Raw genomic sequence first — 27,316 nt, forward strand, 5'->3', positions numbered from 1 at the left:
ATCCATTCGCAGCATGCTACGCAAGTACCATTGTCTTGAAATGGATTCTAGCAGTTATCGGAAGCCAGTGAAGGGAGCGGAGGAGCGGCGTGGTGTGGGAGAATTTAGGAAGGTTGAAGATCAGGCGAGCAGCTGCATTCTGGATGAGCTGCAGAGGTTGGATGGCACATGCAGGTAGACCAGCCAGGAGGGAGTTGCAGTAGTCTAGGCGTGAGATGACGAGAGCCTGGACCAGAACCTGCGTCACTTTCTGGGTCAGCTGGGGACGCATCCTCCTGATGTTGTAAAGCGTGTATCTGCAGCAGCGGGTTGTAGCAGCGATGTTTGCAGTGAAGGACAGGTTGTTATCTAGGGTCACACCCAGATTCCTTGCAGTCTGAGTCGGGGAAACAACTGAGGTGCCGATGTTGATTGTTAGGTCAAGAGTGGGACAATCTTTTCCCGGAAGGAAAAGCAGTTCAGTCTTGTCAAGGTTGAGCTTGAGGTGATGAGCAGACATCCACTGAGAGATGTCAGCTAGACAAGCAGAGATGCGTGCGACGACCTGGGTCTCTGAGCGGGGAAAGGACAGAATTAATTGGGTGTCGTCAGCATAGCAGTGGTATGAAAAACCATGCGGGCTAATGACTGATCCAAGCGAGTTTGTGTACAAGGAGAAGAGGAGGGGACCAAGAACAGAGCCCTGAGGGACCCCTGTAGTTAATTGACAAGGGTCGGACTCGGACCCTCTCCAAGTAACCCTGTAGGTGCGGTCTTTGAGGTATGAGGTGAGGAGGGAAAGTGCAGAGCCTGAAACTCCAAGTTCTTGGAGAGTGCGAAGGAGGATCTGATGATTCACGTGTCAAATGCAGCAGACAGGTCCAAAAGGATGATGACAGAGGAGAGGAAGGCTGCTTTAGCAGTGTGCAGTTCCTCAGTGACAGCAAGGAGGACAGTTTCTGTGGAGTGACCTGCCTTGAAACCAGACTGGTGCGGATCCAGAAGGTTGTTCTGATGGAGATAGTAGGAGAGTTGTCTAAAGACAGCGCGTTCAAGTGTTTTAGACAGGAACGGGAGGAGAGAGACAGGCCTGTAGTTTATAACATCTGACGGGTTGAGAGTGGGTTTCTTTAGTTGAGGGTTTACTCTTGCCTCCTTGAGACTGTTTGGAAAGTGACCAGAAGTTAGAGAAGTGTTGATGAAATGGGTGAGAAATGGTAGAATATCAGGAGCGATAGTCTGAAGGAGGTTTGAAGGGATAGGGTCCAGAGGACAGGTGGTAGGGCGGGCAGAGGTAATGAGGGTAAGAACCTCACTTGGAGAGAGAGGGGAAAAGGAGGTCAGTGTGTGGGTGAAAGGAGGGTCTGGTGACCCAGCGGTGAGTAGAGGTGAGTCAGAAAAAGAAGAGCGAATATCATCAACCTTTTTTTCAAAGTGGTTAACAAAGTCGCTTGACAGAAGGGAGGAGGGGGAAGGGGCTTTGGGGGGGTCCAGGAGGGAGGAGAAGATGGAAAATAGTTTTTTGGGATTGGAATAGGAATAGTGTATATGATAATGAAACTGCATTTTTCTGTTGTTTGGTGTCTACTTTTGAGAGGTTTTCTTCCTCTCTTTGCCATTGTTTCCTGGCTGTTAGGGTTAACGGACAATCCCATTGAAGTGAACAGTATATACAATTTCAAGATTTTGGGTAACTTTGATGACATTTCACTCATACAAAATGCTGGAAACCAAATCACCACAAGAGGCGCATTCACACCGCAGTACTTTTCCCACAAAGGTTCATGAGAACTCTTTAGTTCTGGCTTCAGAAGAAGCGACTGGGACTCCCAGCAGCTTCTACTGAAGCCTTCTGAGTAAATCGCCAGAACGCCGACACCTCCTCATCTCCACCGCTCCCATGTTTTATTTTGTGTTGCCATAAGTTAGTCTCTCTGCGTTTCTGCGCTGAGCTAATGCTAATAATGCTAATGCGAGGATAATAAAATGGCGGGTTCACAAAACCTTTTGGGAGTTTTACGGGGCGTGGTTTGCAATCCGCCCAGCCAATCAGACATAGGAACCTTTTTCTCCCACGAAAATCCCTGCTCTCTAGCAGGGACTGAAAAGGGGGTGAAAAGGTTCTCATGAACTAATTTTAGTACCGGCTCTTTTTGGTGTGAACGCGACAAAAGAGTTCTCATGAACTAAGTTCTCATGAACCTTTGTGGGAAAAGTACTGCGGTGTGAATGCGCCTAATGTGACATGATGACAGTAAAGACTCTGCTATGTTTTCTTAAATGTTAGGAAATTCAAATAATAACACTTTAACCCAACACTCGGGCTGGGCTGAACATATTCATGGTCTAAAAGTGCATCAAGTCTGAAAATGAAACGTGTGGCCATAAATCCTGCCATAACAAGGACATGTCACTGGATCATCATTCTTTTATAACGACCCAGGCTTATGAGCACAAACAGGAGGAAAAAAAGATGCTAATGACTACAAATGTGTTAAAAGTGTTTGTGGATGTCACTCACCGGCCAATAGCTGGATGATAGCGGTGAAAAGGAATCTCTCTCCCTGTTGGAGCTTGAAGAGCTGAAGGATGAAGACGAAGAAGCTGACACAACATAAAATGGTGGCAAGGATCATAGTAGCCTGGATGGTCTGCAGATATGCTGAGGAGAAAAGAGAAAGGAGGTGTTACATATATAAACACGACACTTACAGTATACACACATAGGCTGAATAACTACACACTGTCTTACCTGCATCAACAGTATGGCTGTTCTCCACAGGAAAGCAGGTGGCGTTACAGGAGTACCACAGGTCAGCGTAGATCACATCCCGGCCAGCCTGCGACACCACCCACCATGCCTGAATCAGGGGGGGACGAAGCAACGGTTACAATTATTAAAAGTATATTTGGGACAGGCATAAGGGGCAAAAATATAGAAGTTGATTTTTCTTTATATGTCTTTTTAAAACAATTATGAAATGTTAAGAATATAGGGTCAAGATGTCAAAATTAAAGTTAAACGGTTGAAAATACCATTAAAACTAAGAGAATAAAGTTAAAATATTGAGACGAAATTCACAATGTTTCGAAAGGAATAAAGTCGTTATTTTGCGAAAGAGTTTAATTGAGAAAATGAAGACCCAATGTCAAAAAATTATTTGAAATGTTGCAAAATAAAGCTGAAATGTTGAGAACAAAGTGGTATTGTCAAGGTTTAACTCCAAATGTCGAAATTTAAGTCAAAATGTGAAATCTAAATGTTCAGAATAAAGTCAAAATAACAAAATAAGTGAAACTTAGTATATATGCTAAAGACAGTAGTTGAGATTATTCCTATATTTCCCCTTATGCCCTGATCCCCTTCCTTAGTGTCTAATGTGTGGGCCTTTTTGTCTCATACTCACATTGTGAATGGTTGCAACAAAGAGGAGGATGGCTGCAGCCAAATGGAAGAGGATGATGAAGGCTAAGATGATCAACATGGCTGCCCTTCTGTCCTGCCGGTCAACTGAATATTTAACAGGCTCCTTCAGTAGCTGTCTGTGTCTCACACTGGATGATTTGCAGGTTGATAGGATTAAGGTCCGTCACATAAAAGCAATCTGTGAGGGAGAAACATTTAAATGTAATTCTTTAAAAACAACTCTGGAAAGATTCCCCCCTAATGTATAATCAGCACACATCAAACACACAGAATAACATATTGCAGAAGTCCTACTTACTTGGCAACATCAATGTTTTTGAAAATGTTTGGATATACCCTGTGCTGTCTAATGCTGCGTTCACACCGGAAGCGATGCGATGTTTTGGGGGCGGCGCGATTACATGTAAAGTTAATGCAGAGACGCGGACAGACGCGAATTCGCTCCGACGGCGAGCATGAAGCGGTGGACACGGCGCGAATCACGCGATTGAGGCGATTGAACGGTGCCGCGTTTAAGAGTTACATTTTTTTCAACTAGAGCATCAAATTCACATGATGCGTTCTCGCGGAAGCCAATCAGCGTTGGGATTCCCTCTGACGTCCCTCTGACGTGCTGCTCTTGATCAGTTGTAAATATGGAAGAGATGATCGTTGTGGCTGTGAGTGGGTTCCCGGAGATATACGATACAATGTCGTATATCTATCGGGACCACAACAAAAAAGAGCTCGCATGGAGGAAAATAAGCGAGGAAGTAGGCATATCTGGTAAGTTATACAAAATATACATCCGTTGTTTGCTTGATTACACATTAGCATTAACCAAGTTAGCTCAACCGCCGGTTTAACGGCAGATAACGGTTAAAAGTTACCGTTTGTAAACGTTTTTTTTCTTGTCAGAGGAGGTATGCCGAAGGAAGTGGAAAAGTTTGAGGGACACGTATTGTGGAAATTGATGTAAAGTATTATAGCAAAAAGTTTAATACAGCGTAATTCTGGTATATTCATTTTTATGTCACCTGATATATGGGATGTTAAGTGTTGGTTAGTGAGAGAAATGTATGTGCGTTCATTTCAAGACTCCTAAAGAGCAGGAGACGATTGGGTCACACACAATTAGAGAGACAATGGTCCTTCTGATTCTGGGTGAGCTGACTTCGGGTGGAGGGAATTTCAGAGATGGCCTGGGGGTATGAGGACAGTTAAGCTTTGTTGGTTAGCTGGTCCTGAGGAGGTCATGAGATGATGACTGTTAATTCCCAACAAGTATGGCTTGCATAAATAAAAACATATGACTTGTGTGATAAGCTACATGATAAGATGTGTGTGTGGAGGCTGCAGAAATATGAGACGGCAAATGCCAGATGTGTTTGTTTTGCTTCAAACTGAGAGACTCTTGTTTCCGGATCATCTCTGCTGGCACGCGCTGATTCGCTGCGACACAGCATCTTTTGCATCTCCCAATGAGATGACCTGAAAAGATGACCAGCTGACCCAACCCCTCCTGTTTTATTCTTGTATATCTCCTGTTGAGTCCTGGTGTTCGCTCTCTTTCCTCCTGCTGCCAAGACGAGTAAGTAAGAGTTCCCAGCGGGAGGACAGGGCCGGGGTAATCCGGATTACTTCGTGAAGTTGTGTTATTGTATCTTTTGCCATTAAATCAGCATATTTGTTATAACCTTACCAATGGTTGCTGTGAATTCTTCCTCTGTTAATCTGACCCATTCACAAAAGGACGCGCGGAGGCAGCGGGGGGCCTTAGAGCCCCCACCAAAGAATGACCCTACCACAACAGTATGTCAAAGAAAGGAAGAGGGAGAAGGATGATAAGAGGAGTGGGTCAGTAGCAGGGACCAATACAAAGTGGAAATACTCTGCGGTCCTGTCCTTTCTCTACCTATTTGTTACCCAGAGAAAAACTACTAGCAATATGGTATCAATATCGACGTCCTGCTGTTGATCAGTTGTAAAGATGGAAGAGATGATCGTTGTGGCTGCGAGTGGGTTCCCGGAGATTAACGATACAATGTCGTATATCTACCAGGACCGCAACAAAAAGGAGCTAGCTTGGAGGAGAATAAGAACCCAGAAACGACGGCGTTTGTTGCTACGTTTGTAGGACTACCACAGAAGGTACAAAGTAGGGATGCCAGTGATTATTCAATTATTCGAATATTCGTTACAGTCTCCATAATCGAATATTATTTTTAAAAATCGATTTTATTTATATATTTTTTTATTATTATTTATTTATGTTTTTTTTCTTTTTCTGGCTTTGTTTCAACCAAAATATAGACTAATGCTAATAATAGTAATAGTATTAATAATTGTAAATGGCCATTGGTCACACCACCAGTTTGTTTTACTGTAAACTTGGAGGAAGCCTGCGTGCAGAGCAGACTGCTGCTGCAGCACGCTACACACCGACCCCGCCCCCACCCCCCCTCTCCCTCACACGTGCGACTAAAGATGAACAAAGCGGCAGGTAAAAAGAGTTCCTCCTCGTGGAACTACTTCAAACTTACAAGTCCAAAGGAAGTTAAATGCAAGCTCTGCGAAAAGACGTTGGTCTATCACAGCTCAACCTCAACAACGCGTTCGCATTTGAGTGCGAAGCACGCCAAAGAGGTTACAGAGAAAGACGCAGCACAGCCGGCCATTACCGACTTCACTTCAAGGCCACGTCGTTGTGATGACATGCGTGCAGGTGAAATAACTGCACTAATCACCAATATGATAGTGAAGGACATGCTGCCAATACGTTTCGTGGAAGGAGGGGGTTTCCTTAAGCTTATGGCAAGCGTGGAACCAGAGTACAGGGTCCCGGGCCGTACTACAATGACCAAACGTATAGAAAAGCTGTACAAAGATAAGGCAGAAGATCTGCGCAGAAGCTTGTCAACTGTCTCAAAGGTGTCGATAACCACAGACGGGTGGACAGCACTCACAACAGAATCGCACGTTACCATAACCTGCCATTACATCGACAGTGAATGGGAGATGAAGAGTGCGGTTCTACAGACCCGTGCAACGCCCGAACAGCACACGGCAGAGAATTTAGCCGAGGGGCTCCGCAGTGCTACCGAGTCCTGGGGGATACTGGAGAAAGTGACTGCGTGTGTACATGACAACGCAAGCAATGTCACTCTCGCCAATAATGAGTACTTTGATTGGGATTCAAGTCCATGTTATGCCCATACACTCCAACTTGCAATCAATGATGGATTCAAGCTGAAGGCCATCCATCATATTGTCGCCGGTGCCAGTCGACTTGTGTCACTTTTCCACCACAGCAAAGTAGCAACACAGGCGCTGTGTCAGAAACAGGTTTCTTTGTTTCTTTGTTTGCACCCCCTTTCTTTTTCCTTTGATTTTTTATGGAAGTAACAAAAATGATAGAACTTGCATAAAAACACATTTTTGCTTATTTTCTTTTACTTAAACCTGTGATGTGACAAAGCTAATTCTGATTATGTTTCAGTTTGATTAAACACTGCCAGTTCACCGCCTGATACAGTACTGTCGTACGAGGTGGAATTCCATCTACGACATGTTTGATCGCCTGCTGGAGCAGCGCTGGGCTGTTGCTGCAGTTCTTTCTGACCGAAGTGTCACAACTCTGTCAGACGCTAGGACCCTTGACCTGGCCGATGACAGCTGGATCGTGATGGAAGAGATGCTGCCGTTGTTGCGCTCCCTGAAATGCGCTACTACTGCCCTGTGTGGAGAGTCAGGGGTTTCCAACTCCATGATTTATCCTGTCACAGCAACTTTGCTGACCAAACACCTGCCTGTTGCTCCAGGAGAGTCTAAAAAGGTTGTGGAGTACAAGCCAACCGTGTCTGTGTCACTGAAACGGCGACTGAAACCCGACGAAGTGGAGAGTGCCAAGAACGTTCCGTTCATCGCATCGTTTCTTGACCCGCGGCATAAACATCTGAAGTTTGCTAACGATGCGCTCAGGAATGCTGTCATGGCCAGAGTCAAGGAGCTGCTTTCAGCCTTAGAAGCAGACGCCAGACCAGAGATCACCGAGGAGGACTCCTCTGAGACTGAGTCAGCGAGGGGGTCTTCAGCGGGGGGGTCTGCAACGAGGGGGTCTTCAGCGAGGGGGTCTGCAGCGACCAAGATACGTCAACAAGTCAGCAATGCTAACATTGTTTGGAGAAAATTACCACGCGGAGACACTACTGTGATGAAAAGTGCATCGCTCCCCATTTGGATCCCCTCGATTGGTGGAGAGTAAATGAGACGAAGTACGAAAGGTTGGCACAACTTGCGAGGTCATATTTGTGTGTGCCGGCCACGTCTGTGCCCTCGGAAAGGGTTTTCTCGGCGGCAGGACTAATCCTTAACTGGCTGCGCTCTCGGCTACACCCTGACCACGTTGACCAGCTCATCTTTTTGAACAAGAACAACTAAATAGTAAGATGTTTTGTTGTTGTAAGTGAAGCTTTAATTTGTATTATTTGGAGCCTAATTTCTATAGCCTAAAAGACTCATTTGCTACTGTTTGTTAGAATGTTCAATACAATAGGCCTACTGTTATTTATAGACTATAATGCCATTTTGATTTATTATTTCGATGCATAAGCAAGTGATGCTATTGTTTTTGTTGACTGATTACTGCATTATTATTTTATTCGTGATTGTTAACTAGGCTATGAAGGTGAAATTGTACGGCCTATTGTTCTAGTGCCTGCCATTGCCTTTTTTTGAAGATGCGAGATGCACGCACACACAATAGGCTATTTATTGAATGTATTTCAATGCTGCTATTATTAATACAGGCTACATGATGGTGGTTTATTTTTTGTTATTTTCTAAAGTGCCTGCCATTGCCTTTATTTGAAGATGCGCGATGCACGCACAATTTATTTATTGCAATGCTGCTATTATTAATAATACAGGCTACAGCCTGTATTAACCCTTAAGAGTCCCTGGGGCCATTTTTCAGCCATTCGGGTTTTCATGTTCATGCCATTTTGGCTGTGTTGAATGAATATTGCTCAAACTTGCCAGAGGATATTCTTTTTTAGTTGTATATTGAATTGTCGCCTCAGTTTTTTTAATTAGCCTAAAATGGCTAAGCTACACAAAAACCGACACATTAGTTCCTAGCGGCAAAAAATGCCCCATTGAAAATGCTTTTTTTGACCCCACATGTATCTTATCATAAACTCTTGATTTCCTTTATGTTAAGATTTCATTTTGGACTTCTAGCTTTCAATTTTCACATTTGTCTACAAGATGGCGATAATTTTAACCCTTTGAAGCCTGCAGCAAAATGTCACACTGTTTACTGTTTTCAGCAAGGGTTACTTGCTACTGAAATGATATATGTGTGTCACTTTTGATGTTGGATAATGGTATGTGTGTGTGTGTGTGTGTGTGTGTGTGTGTGTGTGTGTGTGTGTGTGTGTGTGTGTGTGTGTGTGTGTCCAACTTCAAAAGACTTTTCTCTTAGAAGGCCACACTGCGTAATAATCTAATTCAATAATAAAAACAATGAGTTGCGAGAACCAAAACAAAATTGGACTTTGTTTTGGTTCTCGCTCAGGTTGTTTATGCAGGTGCACTGCAGCCATGGTTATAACGCTGCGTCCACACTACAGCGTCGACAGCTTCAAAAACAGTTTCCAACGCGTCTGCCCATTCACTTTGAATGGGGTGACGTCACGTTGCCTCGCTTTTCGCCGAACTGAATTGTGGGTAGCATAGCAGTCCGTCTCCGCCGGAGTAGCCAGCGCCAGCCAATCAAATCCCGTTTCTGAAAATCTGACAGCTCAAGCGCTAGCCAATCAAACCGCGTCTAAGCTGGGAGAGATATCCCGCCGTTCATTTCTATATTTCAAAAAAAGATGGAGGAGAAACTAATTATCGCCGTAGCAAATCACCCGGTTTTGTATGAGCAGACCCTCTTCACCTACCGGGATACAAACCGGAAGAACCAGTCATGGAGGGAGGTGGCAGAGACAGTGGGTGTCGGGGGCGGGAGATTCATGTGATTGGTTGTTGGTCGCGTTGCTCGAATAAAATCCCCAAGCTTCAGACACGCCCAGCTCCAAGCTTTTTTTGAAGCTGTAGTGTGGACGCTCCGTAAGTATTACTATTAGTGCAGGAGTAGTCTATTTGGAGATGGCAAGGCATTACAGCACAGGAGGCTCTGGACATCATCATGCACTCTGATTGCGAGGATGGCTCCTCATCCTCCTCCGTGGACTCTGAGGCTGACACAGAAGAGGCCTCAGAGTCCACGGAGGACGCCTCCGAGGTGGGAACAGACCAGTTAGAGTCCAACTCAGACTCATCTGAAACTGAGAGCGGAGGGGAGTTGGAGGAAGCAGCTGCAGGATGGACTTAAAAAAAATGGTAAAGTGTTTTGGTCTCCCACAAACACTGAGACGCTCCGCTACGTCCCAGCAGCCAGAAGTTTGATCCCGGGATCAACACACTATGCTGTCGCCTGAATCAGTGACCCAGCATCCAGCTTTGCACTGCTGCTGACAGATGACATCCTGCAGCATATTGTGTCCATGACAAACCTGCATGGGAGACGGTCAATTGCAGAGTGGCGAGATATGGACGCAGAGGAACTGCAGGCTTACGTGGGGCTGCTCATTTTGGCTGGTGTTTACAGGTCAAAAAACGAATCGACCCTCAGCCTCTGGAGTGAGAAATCAGGACGGAGCATTTTCCGAGCCACGATGTCCCACAAGAGGTTTCACCAAATCAGCCGAACACTGCGGTTCGATGACAAGCTATCCCGACCGCGGCGCCGTGATGACAAGCTGGCTAACTTCCGCAAAGTCTGGGATATGTGGACGCACCGCCTGCCGATGCTGTTCAGCCCATTCAGCGACATCTGCGTGGATGAACAGCTCGTCCCATTCAGAGGCAGGTGCAGCTTCAAGCAGTACATGCCAAAAAAGCTGGCCAAATACGGTATAAAGATTTCGGCAAACTGTGATGTAAGATCATCCTACGCCTGGAGACTGCAGGTGTATACAGGCAAAGCAGCTGGCAGTCGTCCTGAAGTCAACCAGGGGATGAGGGTGGTCCTGGAGATGACAGAGGGGCTCCAGGGACACATCATTACCTGTGACAATGTGTTCACGTTCTTCGCACTGGCTGAGGAGCTGCTCAGGAGAAAACTGGCCCTGGTTGGCACAATTCGCCGAAACAAGCCTGAGCTTCCCCCTATTTTGCTCCAGGCAAGAGCGAGAGCGGTCCTCTCCTCCACCTTTGCCTTTACGAAGACCCACACACTGGTCTCTTACATCCCTCGACGGGGCAGGAATGTGCTGCTTCTAAGCACGAAACACCGCAGTCCAGACGTAAGCGACGAAATGAAGAGAAAGCCAGTCATAATCAAAGACTACAACCGATGCAAAGGAGGTGTCGACAACCTTGATAAGGTAGGCACACATGTATTCTTACTCTTATATTCTTGTCTGAAATATATGCAGGTTTTTTTCAAATGAGCATTTTCCTATAAAATAATTAATATTTGCATCATGAGAGAAAATGCTTGGAATCATTTATTCAAATTGTCTTGTTTTATGTTTTTGCCACCTACTCCTGCAGGAGGAGAACAAATCGCTGGCCACTTGCCCTCTTCCACAACCTGGTTGACATTTCCCATTACAACGCCTACGTCCTGTGGCCATCCTGGCAGCAGCAGAAACGATTCAAAATTATCTTGTATTATTCATTTTAGTCAGGCTGGAGTAGTTTTAAAAGACTGACTCTTTGAAAGTGGGAGAAAATATGAATATATCATATTTGTATGGCAGTTTTTGTGAGGGTGGCATTTTCTGGCCTTAGGAAATTTTGTGATGTCATGAACCGTTGTATATATATATATATTTTGTATCACAGCTAAGTGCCTAATTTCTATGTATATTTTTAGTTTTACTCTGTTGACTTGTGGATGTAAACATCTTATTAAAGAAGATAAACATGGCCACTTGTCGAGGAGTTATCCATCTGCTACTCATGACAACAGTGAGGGCAGAACATACCCACAGAGAAACTGTGCCATATTAGTATTTACCCATTACACTTTTTTGGAATCACTTTTGAGTAAAGGATGCAACTACTTTGGTCTTGAAAGAACATTACGCATCGAACTGATGTCCACAATCACGTTTATTCTCTTCTTTGTACAATCATGAAACACCGTGCAGGGCTCGACATTATAAATGGCCCGCTGGCCCGGAAGCACTATTTAGACACCCCGGGCCAGCATAACGTACTTTCCACTTGCCCGCTCGGGCCACTAAAAATATTGTTTAAAAAAATGTTTTTCCTGTGGTATTGGTATTTTGACTAGCAATTTTGTTAAATTGTTTCGTTTATTAACGCTACAACATAGCGTTTCGTGAGTCGCTTGTCGTTGTTGGGTGAAAAGCAAACAGCTGTTTGCTGTGGAGCGCAGCGCGAGCGACTATCGCGCCACATAACCATTCGCCAAAATGTTTTTAATACCAGCGGTAACCAGCCAAGCGCCGTGCAAAAAACAAGTCACCGGAGGAGTTAAAGGAGAGTGACAGGGAGCATGATAAGAAGAGGGAGAGAAAGTTTCAGCCAGCTTGATCGATGGAGTTGGCTTCTAGTGGTGCAGTGACGCATCCTAAAAACCTTTTATAATCTATCGATTAGATTTATGATTCGAAAATTATAAAAGTAGGGTAGACATGTGGAGATTATCCGGCTGAACAAAACATGCATTTATCTATCAGGTTTGTTTTCCACAGACCTTATTTCCAGCTATTTTCCAAAACCCTGTGGAGAAATCCCATTGCTTTTTGTCGAGGGAACCAGCAGCTTACTTCCTGGTTTTAGGACTCGTCACTGGCCGCACCTCTCAATATGATGCCAATATAAACAAGGTCTTCTGTAGGCTCTACATCAATGCCGATCTATGCTGACAAGTAAGTGAAGAGTAGAACATATAAAAGGTATTGGCTAGAGGGAAATGTCCCAGCAGTTTAGGATAATGAAGGATCTCATCTAATCTATAGCCATTACATTTCTAACTCCTAATGACAGGAAGGCAGAAAGTGCATAATAATACTCATAATAATAGCAGACATTTTTTAACAATGACCACAATATCATTATTTTAACAAACCAAATATGAACAATTGAGGAAAATGAGGAAGAAATGATTGTTCAAATGTTGTAGTCAAAGTAGTAATGTAGTTAGTGCATAAATTACTATTGCAACAAATGTGTTAATTTTCTTCATTATTAGTCGATTTTTTTTTTGGACGAATGCTCCGGGCCAGTGGTTACAATAGTGGGGCCAGTGACAATACAATTCCACCGGCCCGGAGGACGCTTTTTACCCTTAATGTCTACCCCTGCCGTGAAAACGTATTTGCCTAGTAGACCAGCAGTAGAATTACGTTATCAGATCGTTGACACTTTTAGCGCCCTTTTACTCTCTCACAAACACAATATAAACATCCGGGGCTAGAGGTCACATGACTTCCGGAAAGACAACTCTTATCATTTTTACAAAATAAAACAAAGTTCTAGCATACATTAAACACTCTTCAAAAAAGACAAAACAATAAATAAGGGACCTTTGAGCGTCAGCTACAAAGGATACAAAAGTAAATATAATTATCGTCCATGTTTTTATGCAAAACAGGTTGCAGTGACCTTGACGGTTCAACCACAAAAGTTTAATCAGTTCATACTTGATTCAGAATGGATGTTTGTGTTAAATTCTGAAGAAATTCCTCAAAGGCGCTCATGAGAAAAATTATGTTCGAGATACAAGGTACGGACAACCCGAAAATAATCATGTTTTTTTGCAGTTTTGATTTATCTTAGAAAGATTAGATGAAAGAAAGATAAGAAAAGAGTAATATGAGTTACAGATAAGTATTAAAGTTGTGTAAATGTTCTGTTAACATTGTTGCTGTAGTATTCCCGACCCCCACACCACTGATTTCGAGGACATCATGCAGGCTTTATTGCTGAATGTTGTACAATTTTAGAGAAAAAGGAAGTGTAGTGTAAAGGCAATTCACATATAGTCCATAAGAATAACTTCTACATCTGCAACCAATTACCAAAGTGCAACCTTTCCAAACAACTGTGAAGAATGCACGGTTAATAAAATAGCCAGAGAAATATGTGTGGTCTCAATGTCATACCTCAAATTACAGAAAATGCAGCTGAGATGTGTGATGCAGCTTAGATGTTGTGTCTATATGCACAGCAAACCGTGTGTGTGTTTAAAAGTGTGATGATTTTATCACTGAGCACAATCTTGATTTTATGTTTTTAACGGAAACTTGGATTGAACAAGTGCAGCTGTTCTTATCGAATCAACCCCTCCCAACTTTAGTTTTATGAGTCAGGAAAGAATGCATAAGAAAGGGGGTGGAGTTGCTATTCTGTTCAATGATTCCATTCAATGCAGGAAGACATCGTATGGAAACTTTGATTCTTTTGAATATGTGGCCCTTCAGCTGAAATGCTCCTCTTGAGCTCTGTTCCTAAATATCTATAGACCACCCAAATACTGTGCAAGCTTTTTTGATGACTTTACTGAACTGCTGTCTATAGTGTGTATTGACTTTGACCGTCTAGTCATTGTTAGTGATTTTAACATCCATGTTGACAACGCCCAGGACAGAGGGGCTAAAGAACTGTTTTGTGTTCTTGATAGCTATGGACTGACTCAGCATGTGACGGAGCCCACGCACAATAAGGGGCACACTCTGGACTTAATTATCTCAAAGGGTCTGAATATCTCTAAGGTTGTGGTGACTGATGTTGCACTCTCTGACCATTCCTGTGTTTTCTTTGAGAGCTCTATTTATGTTCACAACATTTTTCAAAAAGAGGTAACCACAAAGCGATATTTAACTGAAAATACTAGGGAAATGTTTACTCAGAATTTTTCTTCCACACTTGCCCCTGCTAACATCTCAGTAAATGAGCTAGTAGATCATTTTAATTCAAAAATTTAAAATGTTATAGATGCCATTGCTCCAACTAAGGTAAAGGAAGTGACTGGGAAGAAAATATCTCCATGGAGAAAGGCCATGACCGTGAGAGCAGAAAAAAGAGACTGTCGAAAAGCTGAACGCAGGTGGCGAAAAACAAATCTCCAGGTTCACTTTGAAATCTATAAAGAGAGACTTGGCCTTTATAATTTGGAATTGAAAAACTCACAACAGTCTTTCTTCTCTGACATCATTACCAAAAATGAAAATAATGCACGTGCCTTGTTTGCTACCGTCGACAGACTAACTAACCCCCCGGTGTCAGTAGCCTCTGAACCAGGGCGTGCAATGAATTTGCCTTCTTCACTGACAAAATTCAGAAAATCAGACAAGCAGTCAGTGCCTCTGCATCAGGTACAGCAAATGTGTTGTCCCTATGTCCACCTAATATCAATTGAAACACCATGACACAATTCCATCAGATTAATGATAAAAACCTAGAGGACATTATTCAACTTCTGAAATCCTCCTCCTGCTGCCTTGATATTATTCCAACAGGATTTTTCAAAGATGTTTTTTGTTGCATGGCCTCAGATCTACTTCATATAGTAAACAAATCTCTTCACTCAGGTATTTTTCCACAGGCCCTGAAAACTGCAGTCATTAAACCGCTCTTAAAAAAGAATAATCTAGATGCTTCAGTAATGAACAATTACAGGCCCATATCAAACCTCCCATTTCTAGGTAAAATCATTGAAAAAGTTGTTTTTCAACAGTTGAGTAATTTCTTGCATTTAAATAGTTGTTTTGATGTGTTCCAGTTAGGGCTGGGCGATTTGGCCTAAAAATAAAATCTCGATTTTTTTTTCTAACTAATGGATTAATTTTCGATTTAAACCTCGATTTTTTTCTGTTTTTTTCTAAACAAACCAGACCAAGGCAACATTTAAATACATATTTTCTTTATTAACACAATAAAAATAAATGAGATTACCAAGTAGTCTAGGCCTATGTGAACAAATCAGTTGTTCAAGAATAAAAAAAATAAAATAAAAACAGGCACTTGGCTGTCATTAATGTGCAAAGATTTTTTTAAATCAAACTGAAAAAAATATCTCTTGTAGGCCATCCCTGAAAAAACTTGTAAAATGAAATACAACAAATAATAAATAATGATAATGAAATGAATAATACAAAAATACCCTCAAACAAAAATAACATCCCTTTAACTTTCTAGGAAGTTGTCTTTCTACAGACCTTACACAGAACAGTTGTTTGTTCTATGTATGACCGCTTGTACCTGAACCACTTCCATACAACTGAAGTAGCACCTTTTTTAGGAATGAGTTCTTCTTCATCTGTGTTCGTGGACATTTTTATGGTACGTCTGTCGGTGGCGCGGTGAATGTGATTGTAGTAAGTAGGCTATGTGACTACCCGATCTGCAGCTCTGCACATGCGCACAGTGTTAGAAATTAAAATCAATGTTTTTGATGGCATAAAGTACCTTAAACATACCGTCAGTTTAAATGCTGTTTTATACTGAAAAACCAGAAGTTCTCGTGCACAACCAGTTGTTAAGCTTTTATTCTGAAAATCCTTAATCTGCGGTTAGCATTTAGCATGTGGCTAATATACCATTTACTATAGAGGTGAATTTAGTAGCGATATGACACGGAGTGTTGCACACCGAAACCTACTGATTTCAACACTACAACTATAGACGTCGAGATATTATTATTGTTGAATATTAAATGAAGGTACAGTTTATTTGAATACGTTTGTTTACAGACGTGGGTAGCATGAGACAACATCCGGAACTACCAGAAATGAAACCAGCCGTGAATTTCCTGTATTTTTTTGGAGTATTGATTACAGCGTTCAAAACCATATTAAATGAAAAGTAATGAAAGAGATAAGGAGGAGAAAAGGCGTGTTTAGTTATATATTTAATGTACAATGTCTGAGTCCTCTGTTATGCTCAACAACGAACAACGAACACAGCATAACAACAGCAGATCGGGCAGAGCTGCAGATCGGGTAGTCACATGCAATGTGGCTGAGTTTTGTGCGCGTTCTGGAAAGTGAGAGAGTAAGCTACTACGGAGTCCCTTAAAGCAAAACAAATCTGCGGAGTCTAGAAATGTTTTTAAATCGCGATTTTTCGGTTCAGCCATTTCACAAACCGTAGGAAAGTAAAAATGCAAATTAATCATGAAAACCGAAAAAATCGCCCAGCCCTAGTTCCAGTCAGGCTTTCGTCCAAACCACAGCACTGAGACTGCTCTTGTAAAGGTCTTCAATGACATTCACTTAAACACAGACAGTGGCAGAACTGCAGTGTTAGCATTATTAGATCTCAGTGCTGCGTTTGACACTGTTGACCACAACATATTACTAGACCGACTGGAAAACTGGGTGGGACTTTCGGAAACAGTTCTGAATTGGTTTGAATCCTACTTAAAGGACAGAAAAAACGTTGTTTCTATAGGTAAATACACATCTGAGTTGACAAATATGACATGTGGGGTACCTCAAGGCTCCATCTTGGGGCCTCTTCTCTTTAACATCTACATGCTACCACTGGCTCAGATAATGAAAAACAACAAAATAAGTTACCATAGCTATGCGGATGACACACAAATTTACGTAACAATTTCACCAGGAGACTATGCTCCAATTCAAACACTGAGTAAGTGCATTGAACAAATCAATGACTGGATGTGTCAGAACTTTCTCCAATTAAACAAAGATAAAACTGAGGTAATGGTTTTTGGAGCCAAGGCAGAACGTATAAAAGTTAGTGCTGATCTTCAGTCTTCAATGTTCAAAACAACAGATAAAGCCAGAAATCTAGGTGTAGTCATGAACTCTGACCTGAGTTTCAACAGTCACATTAAAACAGTTACTAAATCAGCCTACTATCACCTAAAGAATATATCTAGGATTAAAAGACTAATGTCACAGCAGGATTTGGAAAAACTTGTCCATGCTTTTATCTTCAGTAGACTGGACTACTGTAATGGTGTCTTTGCAGGTCTCACTAAAAAATATATTAGAAAGCTGCAGCTAATTCAGAACGCTGCTGCTCGAGTCCTCACTAACACTAAGAAAGTGGATCACATCACTCCTGTTCTGAAGTCGTGTCAAAGAATAGATTTCAAAATACAGCTGCTGGTTTATAAAGCTTTGAATTGTTTAGGCCCAAAATACAATTCTGACCTCCTGCTAAATTATGAACCATCCAGATCTCTCAGGTCTTCAGGGACTGGTCAGCTTTCTGTCCCCAGAGTCAGAACTAAACATGGGAAAGCAGCGTTTAGTTATTATGCTCCAAATATCTGGAACAAACTCCCAGAAAACTGCAGGTCCGCTGCAACTCTGACTACTTTTAAATCCAGACTAAAGACTTTTCTTTTTGCCGCTGCTTTTAATTGAACTATTCATATCTTAAACTGCACTGTAACTTTTATCCATGTATTTTTTTCTTTTAATGTTTATTTTATTATCTTTTCTTTTTAATGACTGATTTTAAATGCCATTTTCTTAATGTCTTTCGTTTTTTGTAAAACACTTTGAATTGCCTTGTGTTGAAAGGTGCTATATAAATAAACTTGCCTTGCCTTGTGAATGTGCGAGAGTACAGTATGTGGGAGCGTGGTGTTTACTCTGCAGTGATTGAAGGCTTTACTCCTGACTATGACTTGTTGATAGAAGGGAGGAGTTGACTGTTTACATTCTGAAATGGGCAGCCTGTGCTCTGTTCACTCTGTATACTGATTGGATTGCTTCCAATGGTGCCAAGAATGCTGCGTTCATTCCTATGAAAGTTAAGCATTAACTTTAAGGACCTCATAAAGGATATAAATAAAATCTATTTCATGCATGGAAGTTAAGTTCATTTACCTTAAAGAAATGTATCCAATGATTCAAGGATGTCTACTAGGGGTGTAACAGTTCACAGAAGTCACGGTTCGGTTCGTACCTCGGTTTGGAGGTCACGGTTCAGTACGGTTCGGTACAACAAGAAAAAGCAAAAAAAAGTCCAAAATGCATAATTCCAGGTTTGTTGTTATTTATCATTGAACAGTAGTGCAAGTTTCAGTTTAAAAATAAAGAACTCTTTTTTGAATAATGAACTGTATTAAACAGTTAAAAACAAACCATACACAGTACACTCAGATGGCCATATTATCTATAATGGCTGATGTCAAACAAAAAGGTTTCATCAAGCTGTAAAGCTAAAAAGAATGTCTTGAAAATATTACATCATAAATAATAAGAAAGTGTTTCAAGAGCGCAAAGTCGTTGAAAAACATATGCCAAAAGCTTCCGTTATTTATTTTGGTCTCACGGCTTTCATGTCTATTGGTTTATAAAAACAGCGGGGATCAGCTGTTGAACTGCTGTTGTCTTTTGCCGGGCTCTGGTGATTGGCAAATCTGGGTGATGCCTTCTGATATGATTTAGCATGTTTGGCGTGTGTTACCATTAGCATACCGCACCACTGTAGAACAACGGCGACACACCGTCCTCGTCCGATCCACCACTCGTACACTCCATCGTTATTGCAGTCCACAGGGAACCCGAAATGTTCCCACACAGCTGATTTAAAAGAAGCAGGTGAGTTCTAGCTCCTGTGTGTTATCTGAAATCGCCAAACTAACTTTTCTTCTTCTTGTATTTTGTTCGTTTTGTTGTTGTGTTTCTTCTTGTTCTTCATTTGTTGTTTAAGGGCGGCTGGCAAACAGCTTTTAGGCGCAATACCGCCCCCTGGATTATATATAGTGTAGTGGATACTGCCCTGAATGACACTTTTTTCCCACTCATAAAAAAAAGGCGTATTCGTCGTGTGACTGCGTGTGCCGAACCGTGACGTCCGAACCGTGACTGTACGGGACGAATACGGATACCGTTACACCCCTAATGTCTACTATTTTTGGGGGCAATGAGTTGAAGTACGGACATGAAAGTTGTTATTCCACATTTTGCCTATTACTGAAGTTGGCTTCAAAACCGAGTACTGTTGGTGGTGGCTTGATTGATGGTCATATCTAGAAGGTAATCAATGTTTGAATCTATGATTTGTGATTTTCTTGGAGATGATGATGATTATAATGTTAAGAAGTTGTGTTTTGCAGACTGTTGGTGGGGGCTTGATCGAAGATTAAGATGGCCATTATAGCAACCCACTCTCTTCAGTCTGCGTACAAATGACACGACTTTACACATTGGAAATGCGTGCAATAGATACGCAGAAGTCCTATTTTGCGTGCATATGATACGCTAACCATTCCCATTGAGTTCTGAGGCCGAGCATATGATACGCCACGTTTTGTCCGTCGGGTCTTGGTAGACCGGAAGCTGTGCGGTTCATAAAAACATGTTCTTACTCAATATCAAGCCACGATTATTATTTTTATTTTAAATCGTATGTCGGATTTTTTTTGCCGTCTGTGAGTAAAAGAAATAGGGCTTGGAGCCTCAGAATAATGAAATCTGTATTTTTTTATCTTTTTCTCCTTCTAATTTGTTATTATTTTCTGAATAACACACTGTTGTCTCAACAATAACACACAATTATCCTTGTTTTTATTTATTCGTTTAATTTTTATAATCGCTGGCTTTTTAGCCGTTTCTCAGGAACTGAATTTCAAAATAAAGTCACCGGAAGCAGACGTAGGCCTATAAGGGACATTTCGAGCATCATAGCGATACACAACACAAACCCACTGAACTGATTACCCAATATCCTCAGCTAGAAGCTCGGTGATTGGATTGTTTAGCCGCAATGCACGTTGGGATATGGTGTTAATGCGATATGAAATCCTAAAAACATTTAAAAAAAGAAAATAATTAATGCTGTCAAAATTATCGCGTTAACGGCGATAATTAATTTTTTGAATTAATTGCATTAAAATATTTAACGCATTTAACGCATGTGCAGAATGGCCCGCCCCATACATCCCACCAGTGGCAGCGCCAGGGTATGGCTGGGGTAGGCTACACCCATACCAAGAAATGGCTTAGCCCCACCATGAAAAATGATGTTAAAGTAAGCAAAATAAAGTCCGCCAACTCGCGCCGAGAATTGCACAGACAGCAGTTAGTTAGTAAGATTGATTTCAGGAGCCACTTGTCTGGAAATACCGAAGACCAGAAACGGTTTTTGAAAACTTTTGTCACGTAGTGATCGTCTTCTCAATAGAACATCTTTGATAATGTCTTCTGGCCAATCAGAATCAAGATAACGGCGTGGTGTTGTTGCAGGAAGTCCCGACGGAGAATACTTTTGCTGTAGTAGGTGCACATAACTGGTACGCAGGTTATGTGCGTAATCTGAAATGCGTACCGTCACTTGTGTCACAAAGCGCATTTGCGTACCGACGTACTTGGGAAGCTTTTCCAGAAGGCGTTTAGATCACCGGACGACAGAGTCGGTCTCCGTGTGCACAGACAGGGCTGCTGTTAACGTCGGTCTATACAACGGAATTGTGCCAAAACTACGCCAACCGGCTGCGGAGGGAGACTCCCCCCCCCTTCACTGGAGAACTGCGCTAAAACAGCTGATCACAACGTTCACGCTCTGTGGTCACGAAGTACTCCACTCCCCCCCCCCCCCCCGCCGTCGACTTTCCTGAAGTACTCCCCCGTTGATAGAAATCAACACGTAATGAATTAAGACCCCACGGTTTGATGATTGATAGGTGCTCTCTTTCATGTTGACGCACAGAAAAATGTTACAATAAACATGTTAAATGGATATATCCGCCTTCTTTCATTTATCTTTCCATTCCCACAACAATATACATACAGAAATGACATATTTTGGACATAGTTTGAATGGTGATTAATCATGATTAATTAATTTTAAAGCTGTGATTAATCTGATTAAAAATGTTAATCGTTTGACAGCCCTAAAAATAATACTTTATTCCGAGTGTGCTTGCTGTTCTCTTTGAAAGTCATCACATAACGGCATTGTAATACACGGTTCGGCTGCATTACATATTACACATCTGCCTAAGTTCTTTATTTACAGAGCCCTGATGAGAAGACTTCTAGACAAACAGGAAGAACAGCCACGGAAACTGAATATGTGACGTGGATCATAAATATATCAGCAATTAAACAACATCTTGCTTTTTTTTCCACAAAATACGTCTCCTTGCAGTATCAACCTTAATTCGGCTGACTTTTATATTTGATCCAATTGGTAGATAGGTTATATTTACACCATAGCGGTGCACAGCTGATAGAAAAGGACTTGTAGTTTTTAAAGATATTGCTGATTTTCTTTGAATATAAGAATGTAAATACTGAGTTGAAAGAATAGTCAGGGGATTTGGGTGATGGGAGACACATCTATGGAATCGCAATTTCAATAGCTTACCATTAAATGACGGATATACCTTTCTGTATGTGATGTTTTACAAATCAGATATTAATGTTAGAAGTAAAACATGAGAAATAGTATAGTAATATCCTGTAAAATTATATAAAAACATGAATAAAACTACACATCTTAAGATGTTATACATACATAAGTGTCCTACACTAATAATACAAAGTTATTATTAGTATGCTGCTGTGTGTACCTTGTGTGCACCGCAGTCAGTGTATGTTTTGGTCATTGGATTTTCTTTTCACAAATTGATATTCAAAAACAAAAAACGACTGGATATTTGATTTTCGTTTTAAAATTGAAAAACCAAAATTGAAATACAAGGCGTTTTTCTTTATCATGGTGACAGTTTACGAGCGTCCATAGTGTCTCTCCACCCCCCGTTGACAGTTCACGCGTCGACATTGCATTTACATGTCCCACATTGTCCCACACAAACATACTCTAGAGCAGAAGTGGCTTGATTTTGTTCTCAGCAGTGGACTTTGACAGAGGATTTCTCAAAAAGTACACAATTACTTCAATGTATTGTTAGTAGTAGGCTAACTAATACAAAGTCAAACAGTATCAATATAATTAAGAACTAATGGTAAAATTGTCTTTTTATCACTCATCAAAGATAGCAGATAAACATGCATTATGTAGCCTACTATGGAGGGGACTTTGACAGAGGATTACTCACAGTACACAGTAAAAGTACTTAATTTTATTTCTGGTAGCAGTCAAACTAGTACCGAGTCCAACAGTGTCAGTTGTATTAAGAACTTGTGGTAAAAAACTCTACAGTGTGTTTGTGCCACAAGTGGGACAGTGCTCTGTCCCACTTGTGGCTTTCTGGCACCTGGTCACCTCAGCCATCTCTCGAGTTTGTTTTTTCAAATCAGCTGCCCTTCATTTTTTCCCCTGCTATATTCAATGAGTGATACAAATATTTTTTACCACAAGTTCTTAATAAAACTGACACTGTTGGACTCGGTACTAGTTTGACTGCTACCAGAAATGAAGTGTACTTTGTGAGTAATCCTCTGTCAAAGTCCCCTCCATAGTACATAATGCATGTTTTTCTGCTATCTTTGATGAGTGATAAAAAGACCATTTTACCATTAGTTCTTAATGAAATTGATACTGTTTGACTTTGTATTAGTTAGCCTACTACTAGAAATCCTCTGTCAAAGTCCCCTGCTGAGAACAAAATCAAGCCACTTCTGCTAAGTTTGATGAGGGAATTATTTTTTGTTGCCATTAGTTCTTCGTGAGACTGTTCCTGTTGGACTCAGTACTACTGAAACTACCCCCACAAGTACTATGAAGTACTTACTGTGTACCTTTCCAGTAATCCTCTGTTAATGTCCCCTCCCGAGTACAAGAATGCATGTTTTTCTTTTAATAAGCGTTAAAAAACATTTCTTCCTGAGACTGATATTGTTGGACAGAGTATTTTAAGAGGATGGTAGACATGATATCAGCAATATTTCCAGTCAGTACTCCGGCAGCAGCGTTTTACACTTTGGAAGGTCTTTAGAGTCTGGCCTGGATAGCTGGTCACAAATATACTTCACCAAAGTAACACACTCTGTCACATGGTTGCCCTCTTATGATGCTGCAGTCTTTTAATATATAATTATTCCTCTGCCGCTAATTTGTTCCTCGCAGATTCTTCAGTCTCATCAGCCTCATCCTTCCATCAGTCCCAGTCAACGCATCAGCCTCCAGCACACTTCCAGTGTCTGACTCCATATGATATTGCCCTGATGCAGTAAGGGTGATGCCCCATGATCACAAAATGACCCCTCTAGAGTCTGAGTGCCAAGGACCTCATATTATGTCTGTCATTAATGTTACATCACCCATTATAAAAAAATGTCTTTCCTTTTTTCTCTTCTCTTAACTGAATAGCCCTGTCTTTAAGTATAATACAATGTAAAGTCATTTTCCTGCACCATTTTAAGGCTTCAAAAACAGGCATTTTTACTGTATGTGTTTGGAGAAATGACACAATCAATGGCCCAGAATTGTACTTTATAAACTCTGAATCTTGTGGTGCTTGAAGAAATACAGACTGTTTAAGCCGGCCAGGTTATATATGCCTTTTTTGGAGCCCTTTTTTCAATATTTATTAAAATGTCACTAGTTATTTAAACAAACCACTATCTGAGGATAATACAAGCAACCATAAAACACCCTTTACTAGAGAGCCATTGAATCCCATGAATAATTGATCCTTCCACAAATCTTTTCATCTGCTGTATTAATAAAGTTGCCACGTGTTTTCAAATTCAAGCTAAGGCACTATCTGTGCAGAACATTACAAATATTCTTCATTTGCAGTATTTTATTTTAAAAGTGTTCAGAAAGACTGCATCAATGATATGCTATCTATATATCTATATAATATCAATATTGTTATTAACTTCAACCAAAGTCAATTTAAAACCCTCTACAGCAGGCATCCTCAAACTACGGACTCTGGTCCGGATCCGGACCGAACCACCACTGTCTCCGGACTCTGAGCAAATTATACTTTTCATATGTATGATCTCTCTGTATTATATGTGAGACATCGCCACAACGCATTCGCAACGAGTCAAAATTCTCCGCTATGTCCACTGCAAACAACGCTCTGCATGTCTGACTGTTCCACTGTGTTCCACCTGTGTGTGTCAACGCTTTGGTCCAATCACATTCAGCATCCAGTCAGCGTTTCCCCCCCCAAACAATCTGCGAATCAGAGGCACAGTAGGGCGGGTCTTCGCGGACTGCGGGTGGGAAAAATGTGTGTGTCTCTTTCAACCTGTCTAAGTCAGAGCGAGAATTAAAAAAAAAAAATTCAGAGCGAGAGTTAACAGCTCATCTAGTTCCATCTGTACTGTAGCTAGTAGCCTAGTTTCACCTACCGGGGTGGCAACTGACACCCTACAAATAGGCCTTGCCACCCCAGCTGCCACCCCAGTTGGCAGCTTTGTTTTGAAAGAAAAGTTGTGGCTCATCGGACATTTATGAGAGAAAGTCTCTAATGTCCGAGTGCAAATGAATGCAGCACAAGATGCACGTCATGTAACCCCTCCCCCGGTCCTGGCGCGAGCGTCGACATACGATTGGCGGCGATTTCATTTTGAACTGGACGGCGCAAAACGAGAAGCATTCAGACCCAGGCACTGAAGGAATGAGGTATTTGCGGTCTACAATGACAGAGAAGAGACTGTCAGTTTGGCTGTACTCAGCATTGAATCAAAACGCACTGAAGCTGTTGATTAATACGTTTGTGAGGCGTTTTGCTGAACAAAATGGTAATCGCCGCATTCAGCTGTAATAGACATGCCAACTTGATGCTCTGCTCACGGATGAGCATACAAAACTATTAAGATGATGACCTTACGTGTGTAAATATATTTTTTTCTTTGAGGGGGTCTGCCCCCAAAAAACTGTTTTAAGTCCTGAGAAAGTCAAATAAGACGGTGTGTAAAACTACACTGCCCAGCCAAAAAAAAGTAACCACTTTGATTGAACTAGGCCAGTAGGTAAGGACTTTCCACTGGATAATAACTGAAGTATAAAAGAATGCATGACTGAAGTGATGGAGACCATGTTGAAGGCAAACACAAAGAGGAAATAACAGGTCAAGCAAATCCCCTCTCAGATTCCACAGCAACCAGAAGAACATACATACTGGCTGGTGATTTGATTAATCAGCTTTGTGATGGAATAAAAAATGCACAGTGCATTTCCTTAGCTGTGGGTGAGTCCACTGACACCACTGACAAATGCTCAGTTGCTGGTGTTTGTGAGTGTTTATGATGAGGCAAAGGGGGAGTTTGTTGATGTGTTGGGCCTGACGAACCTCAGTGGACACACAAGGGGGAATACATTTATAAAGCAATAATGGGAATGCTGAATGAAAGAGGGTGCAGCTGCCTTTATTCATAACTGTGCAGCTCTGCGACTCTGAGGGGTCAAGCACAGACACAATAACAATGAAAACGGCTGCATACAGATTATTTTTGTTTTTGCAACCTCGTGTTAAGAATCTTGTTGCAATTGTTCAAAAGTTTGAATGACCGTAATAAACGGACCTTTGTCTTATTGAAACATTTATTTTGGACCTTTAAGATTTGTATTTGAGTACCCCTGCTCTACAGCATACTGTTGCCCTCAGGCAACAAACCACTTTTTTCGACCTCACACTGGCCCTCTAAATATTTTAATGTTTTTAAATATACACAATGTCCCCTGACATGCTGGTGTCCAATAAAATGAGGGAATTATATGGGTGTGGCATTTTGTCTGGGGGTGGAGCAGTACTTTCTGCAAGCAAAACTGCAGGGGACTCAGGGCCACCACTTGGTAAGATATATTTCACTTTTTAACATATTAGAAATGTACACAACTTAAAATAAAAAATACATGCATGTGCATGAATACGTAAAGAAGTATATTTGATTGTTTAAAGACTTATTATGTATTTATTAATTAGCTAAAACTATGTTTTTTTGTTCGTTGCCTCAGGGCAACACTGTGCACTTAGACCACTTTTTTCCAGGCAATATCATACAAGTGTGCTCAGCTGTAAAATGATAACCCTAATCAATGTTTTTACCTCTACTGATATTTACAGGAAATGGACCCCAAAACATGTTATGGGCAGAAGGGACACGATCAGGCTGTTAGGGCTATTCCGTCTGACAGTGAGGACAGTGAAGGTCAAGATAGGGTTAGGCACACAGACACAGAAACATACATAGACACACACACAAACGCACAGACACACACACACAGAGAGACATACAAACACATACACACAGACACGCACACACAGACACACACACTCACACACACCCACGCACACACAGAGAGACACACACATACAAACACATACACACAGACACACACACAAACACAGACACACACACGCACGTACATACACAAACACACACATACACGCAGACACACACACAGAGAGACATACAAACACATACACACACACAGACACACACACATACACACAGACATACACACAGATATACACACACACATACACACACAGACACACACACACACAGAGACATACACACAAACACACACAAAGAAAACCTTTTGAATTCATATAGAGTTGTTTTTTCTATTTCTTCTGAATTGTAGAAATCCTTGGTGTTTCAATACCCTCGTAGCACAGTGTTGCCCTGAGGCAACAAACCAACCCCTGGTTGAGGCGTGAGGGGGGGGTCACATTTTATAATTGATATAATATCAGGGACCCCTAAGCTCCTAAAACACATGGTGAAACATTTTTTTCCTCCCAAAATAAAAAGTCATGCCATAGTGGGATAAATAGCGGCCAAGACTTTCCAAGGTGTACAACGCTGCTGCCGGACTACTGACTGGAAGTATTGCTGATATCATGTCTACCATATCCTCTTAAAATACTCTGTCCAACAATATCAGTCTCATGAAGAAAGGTGTTTTAACACTGATTCAAAATAGCAGAGAAACATGCATTCTTTTTCTCAGGAGGATTACTGGAAAAGTACACAGTAAGTACTT

At 41.5% G+C, this 27,316-nt stretch overlaps 1 protein-coding gene across 3 annotated transcripts in view; it reads right to left on the reverse strand.

Moving 5' to 3' along the window:
- The window catches only part of emp2 (epithelial membrane protein 2), a 41,454-nt gene that overhangs the window by 2,762 nt on the left and 11,376 nt on the right, over positions 1-27,316 (reverse strand). Inside the window, exons 1-4 of one of the 3 annotated variants that reach the window (XM_034202158.1) lie at positions 18,863-18,904; positions 3,387-3,584; positions 2,732-2,840; positions 2,501-2,641 (exon numbers count right to left, since the gene is read on the reverse strand). In XM_034202158.1, coding sequence (XP_034058049.1) covers positions 2,501-2,641; positions 2,732-2,840; positions 3,387-3,464 — 328 coding nt within the window. In that variant the 5' untranslated portion in view covers positions 3,465-3,584; positions 18,863-18,904. Of the gene's footprint in view, positions 1-2,500; positions 2,642-2,731; positions 2,841-3,386; positions 3,585-18,862; positions 18,905-27,316 lie in introns of those variants that run through there. The other 2 variants (XM_034202159.1, XM_034202157.1) reach the window with 2 other exon arrangements.

The sequence above is a fragment of the Gymnodraco acuticeps genome, unplaced genomic scaffold, assembly GCF_902827175.1.
Source record: "Gymnodraco acuticeps unplaced genomic scaffold, fGymAcu1.1, whole genome shotgun sequence".
Taxonomy (NCBI): Eukaryota; Metazoa; Chordata; class Actinopteri; order Perciformes; family Bathydraconidae; genus Gymnodraco; species Gymnodraco acuticeps.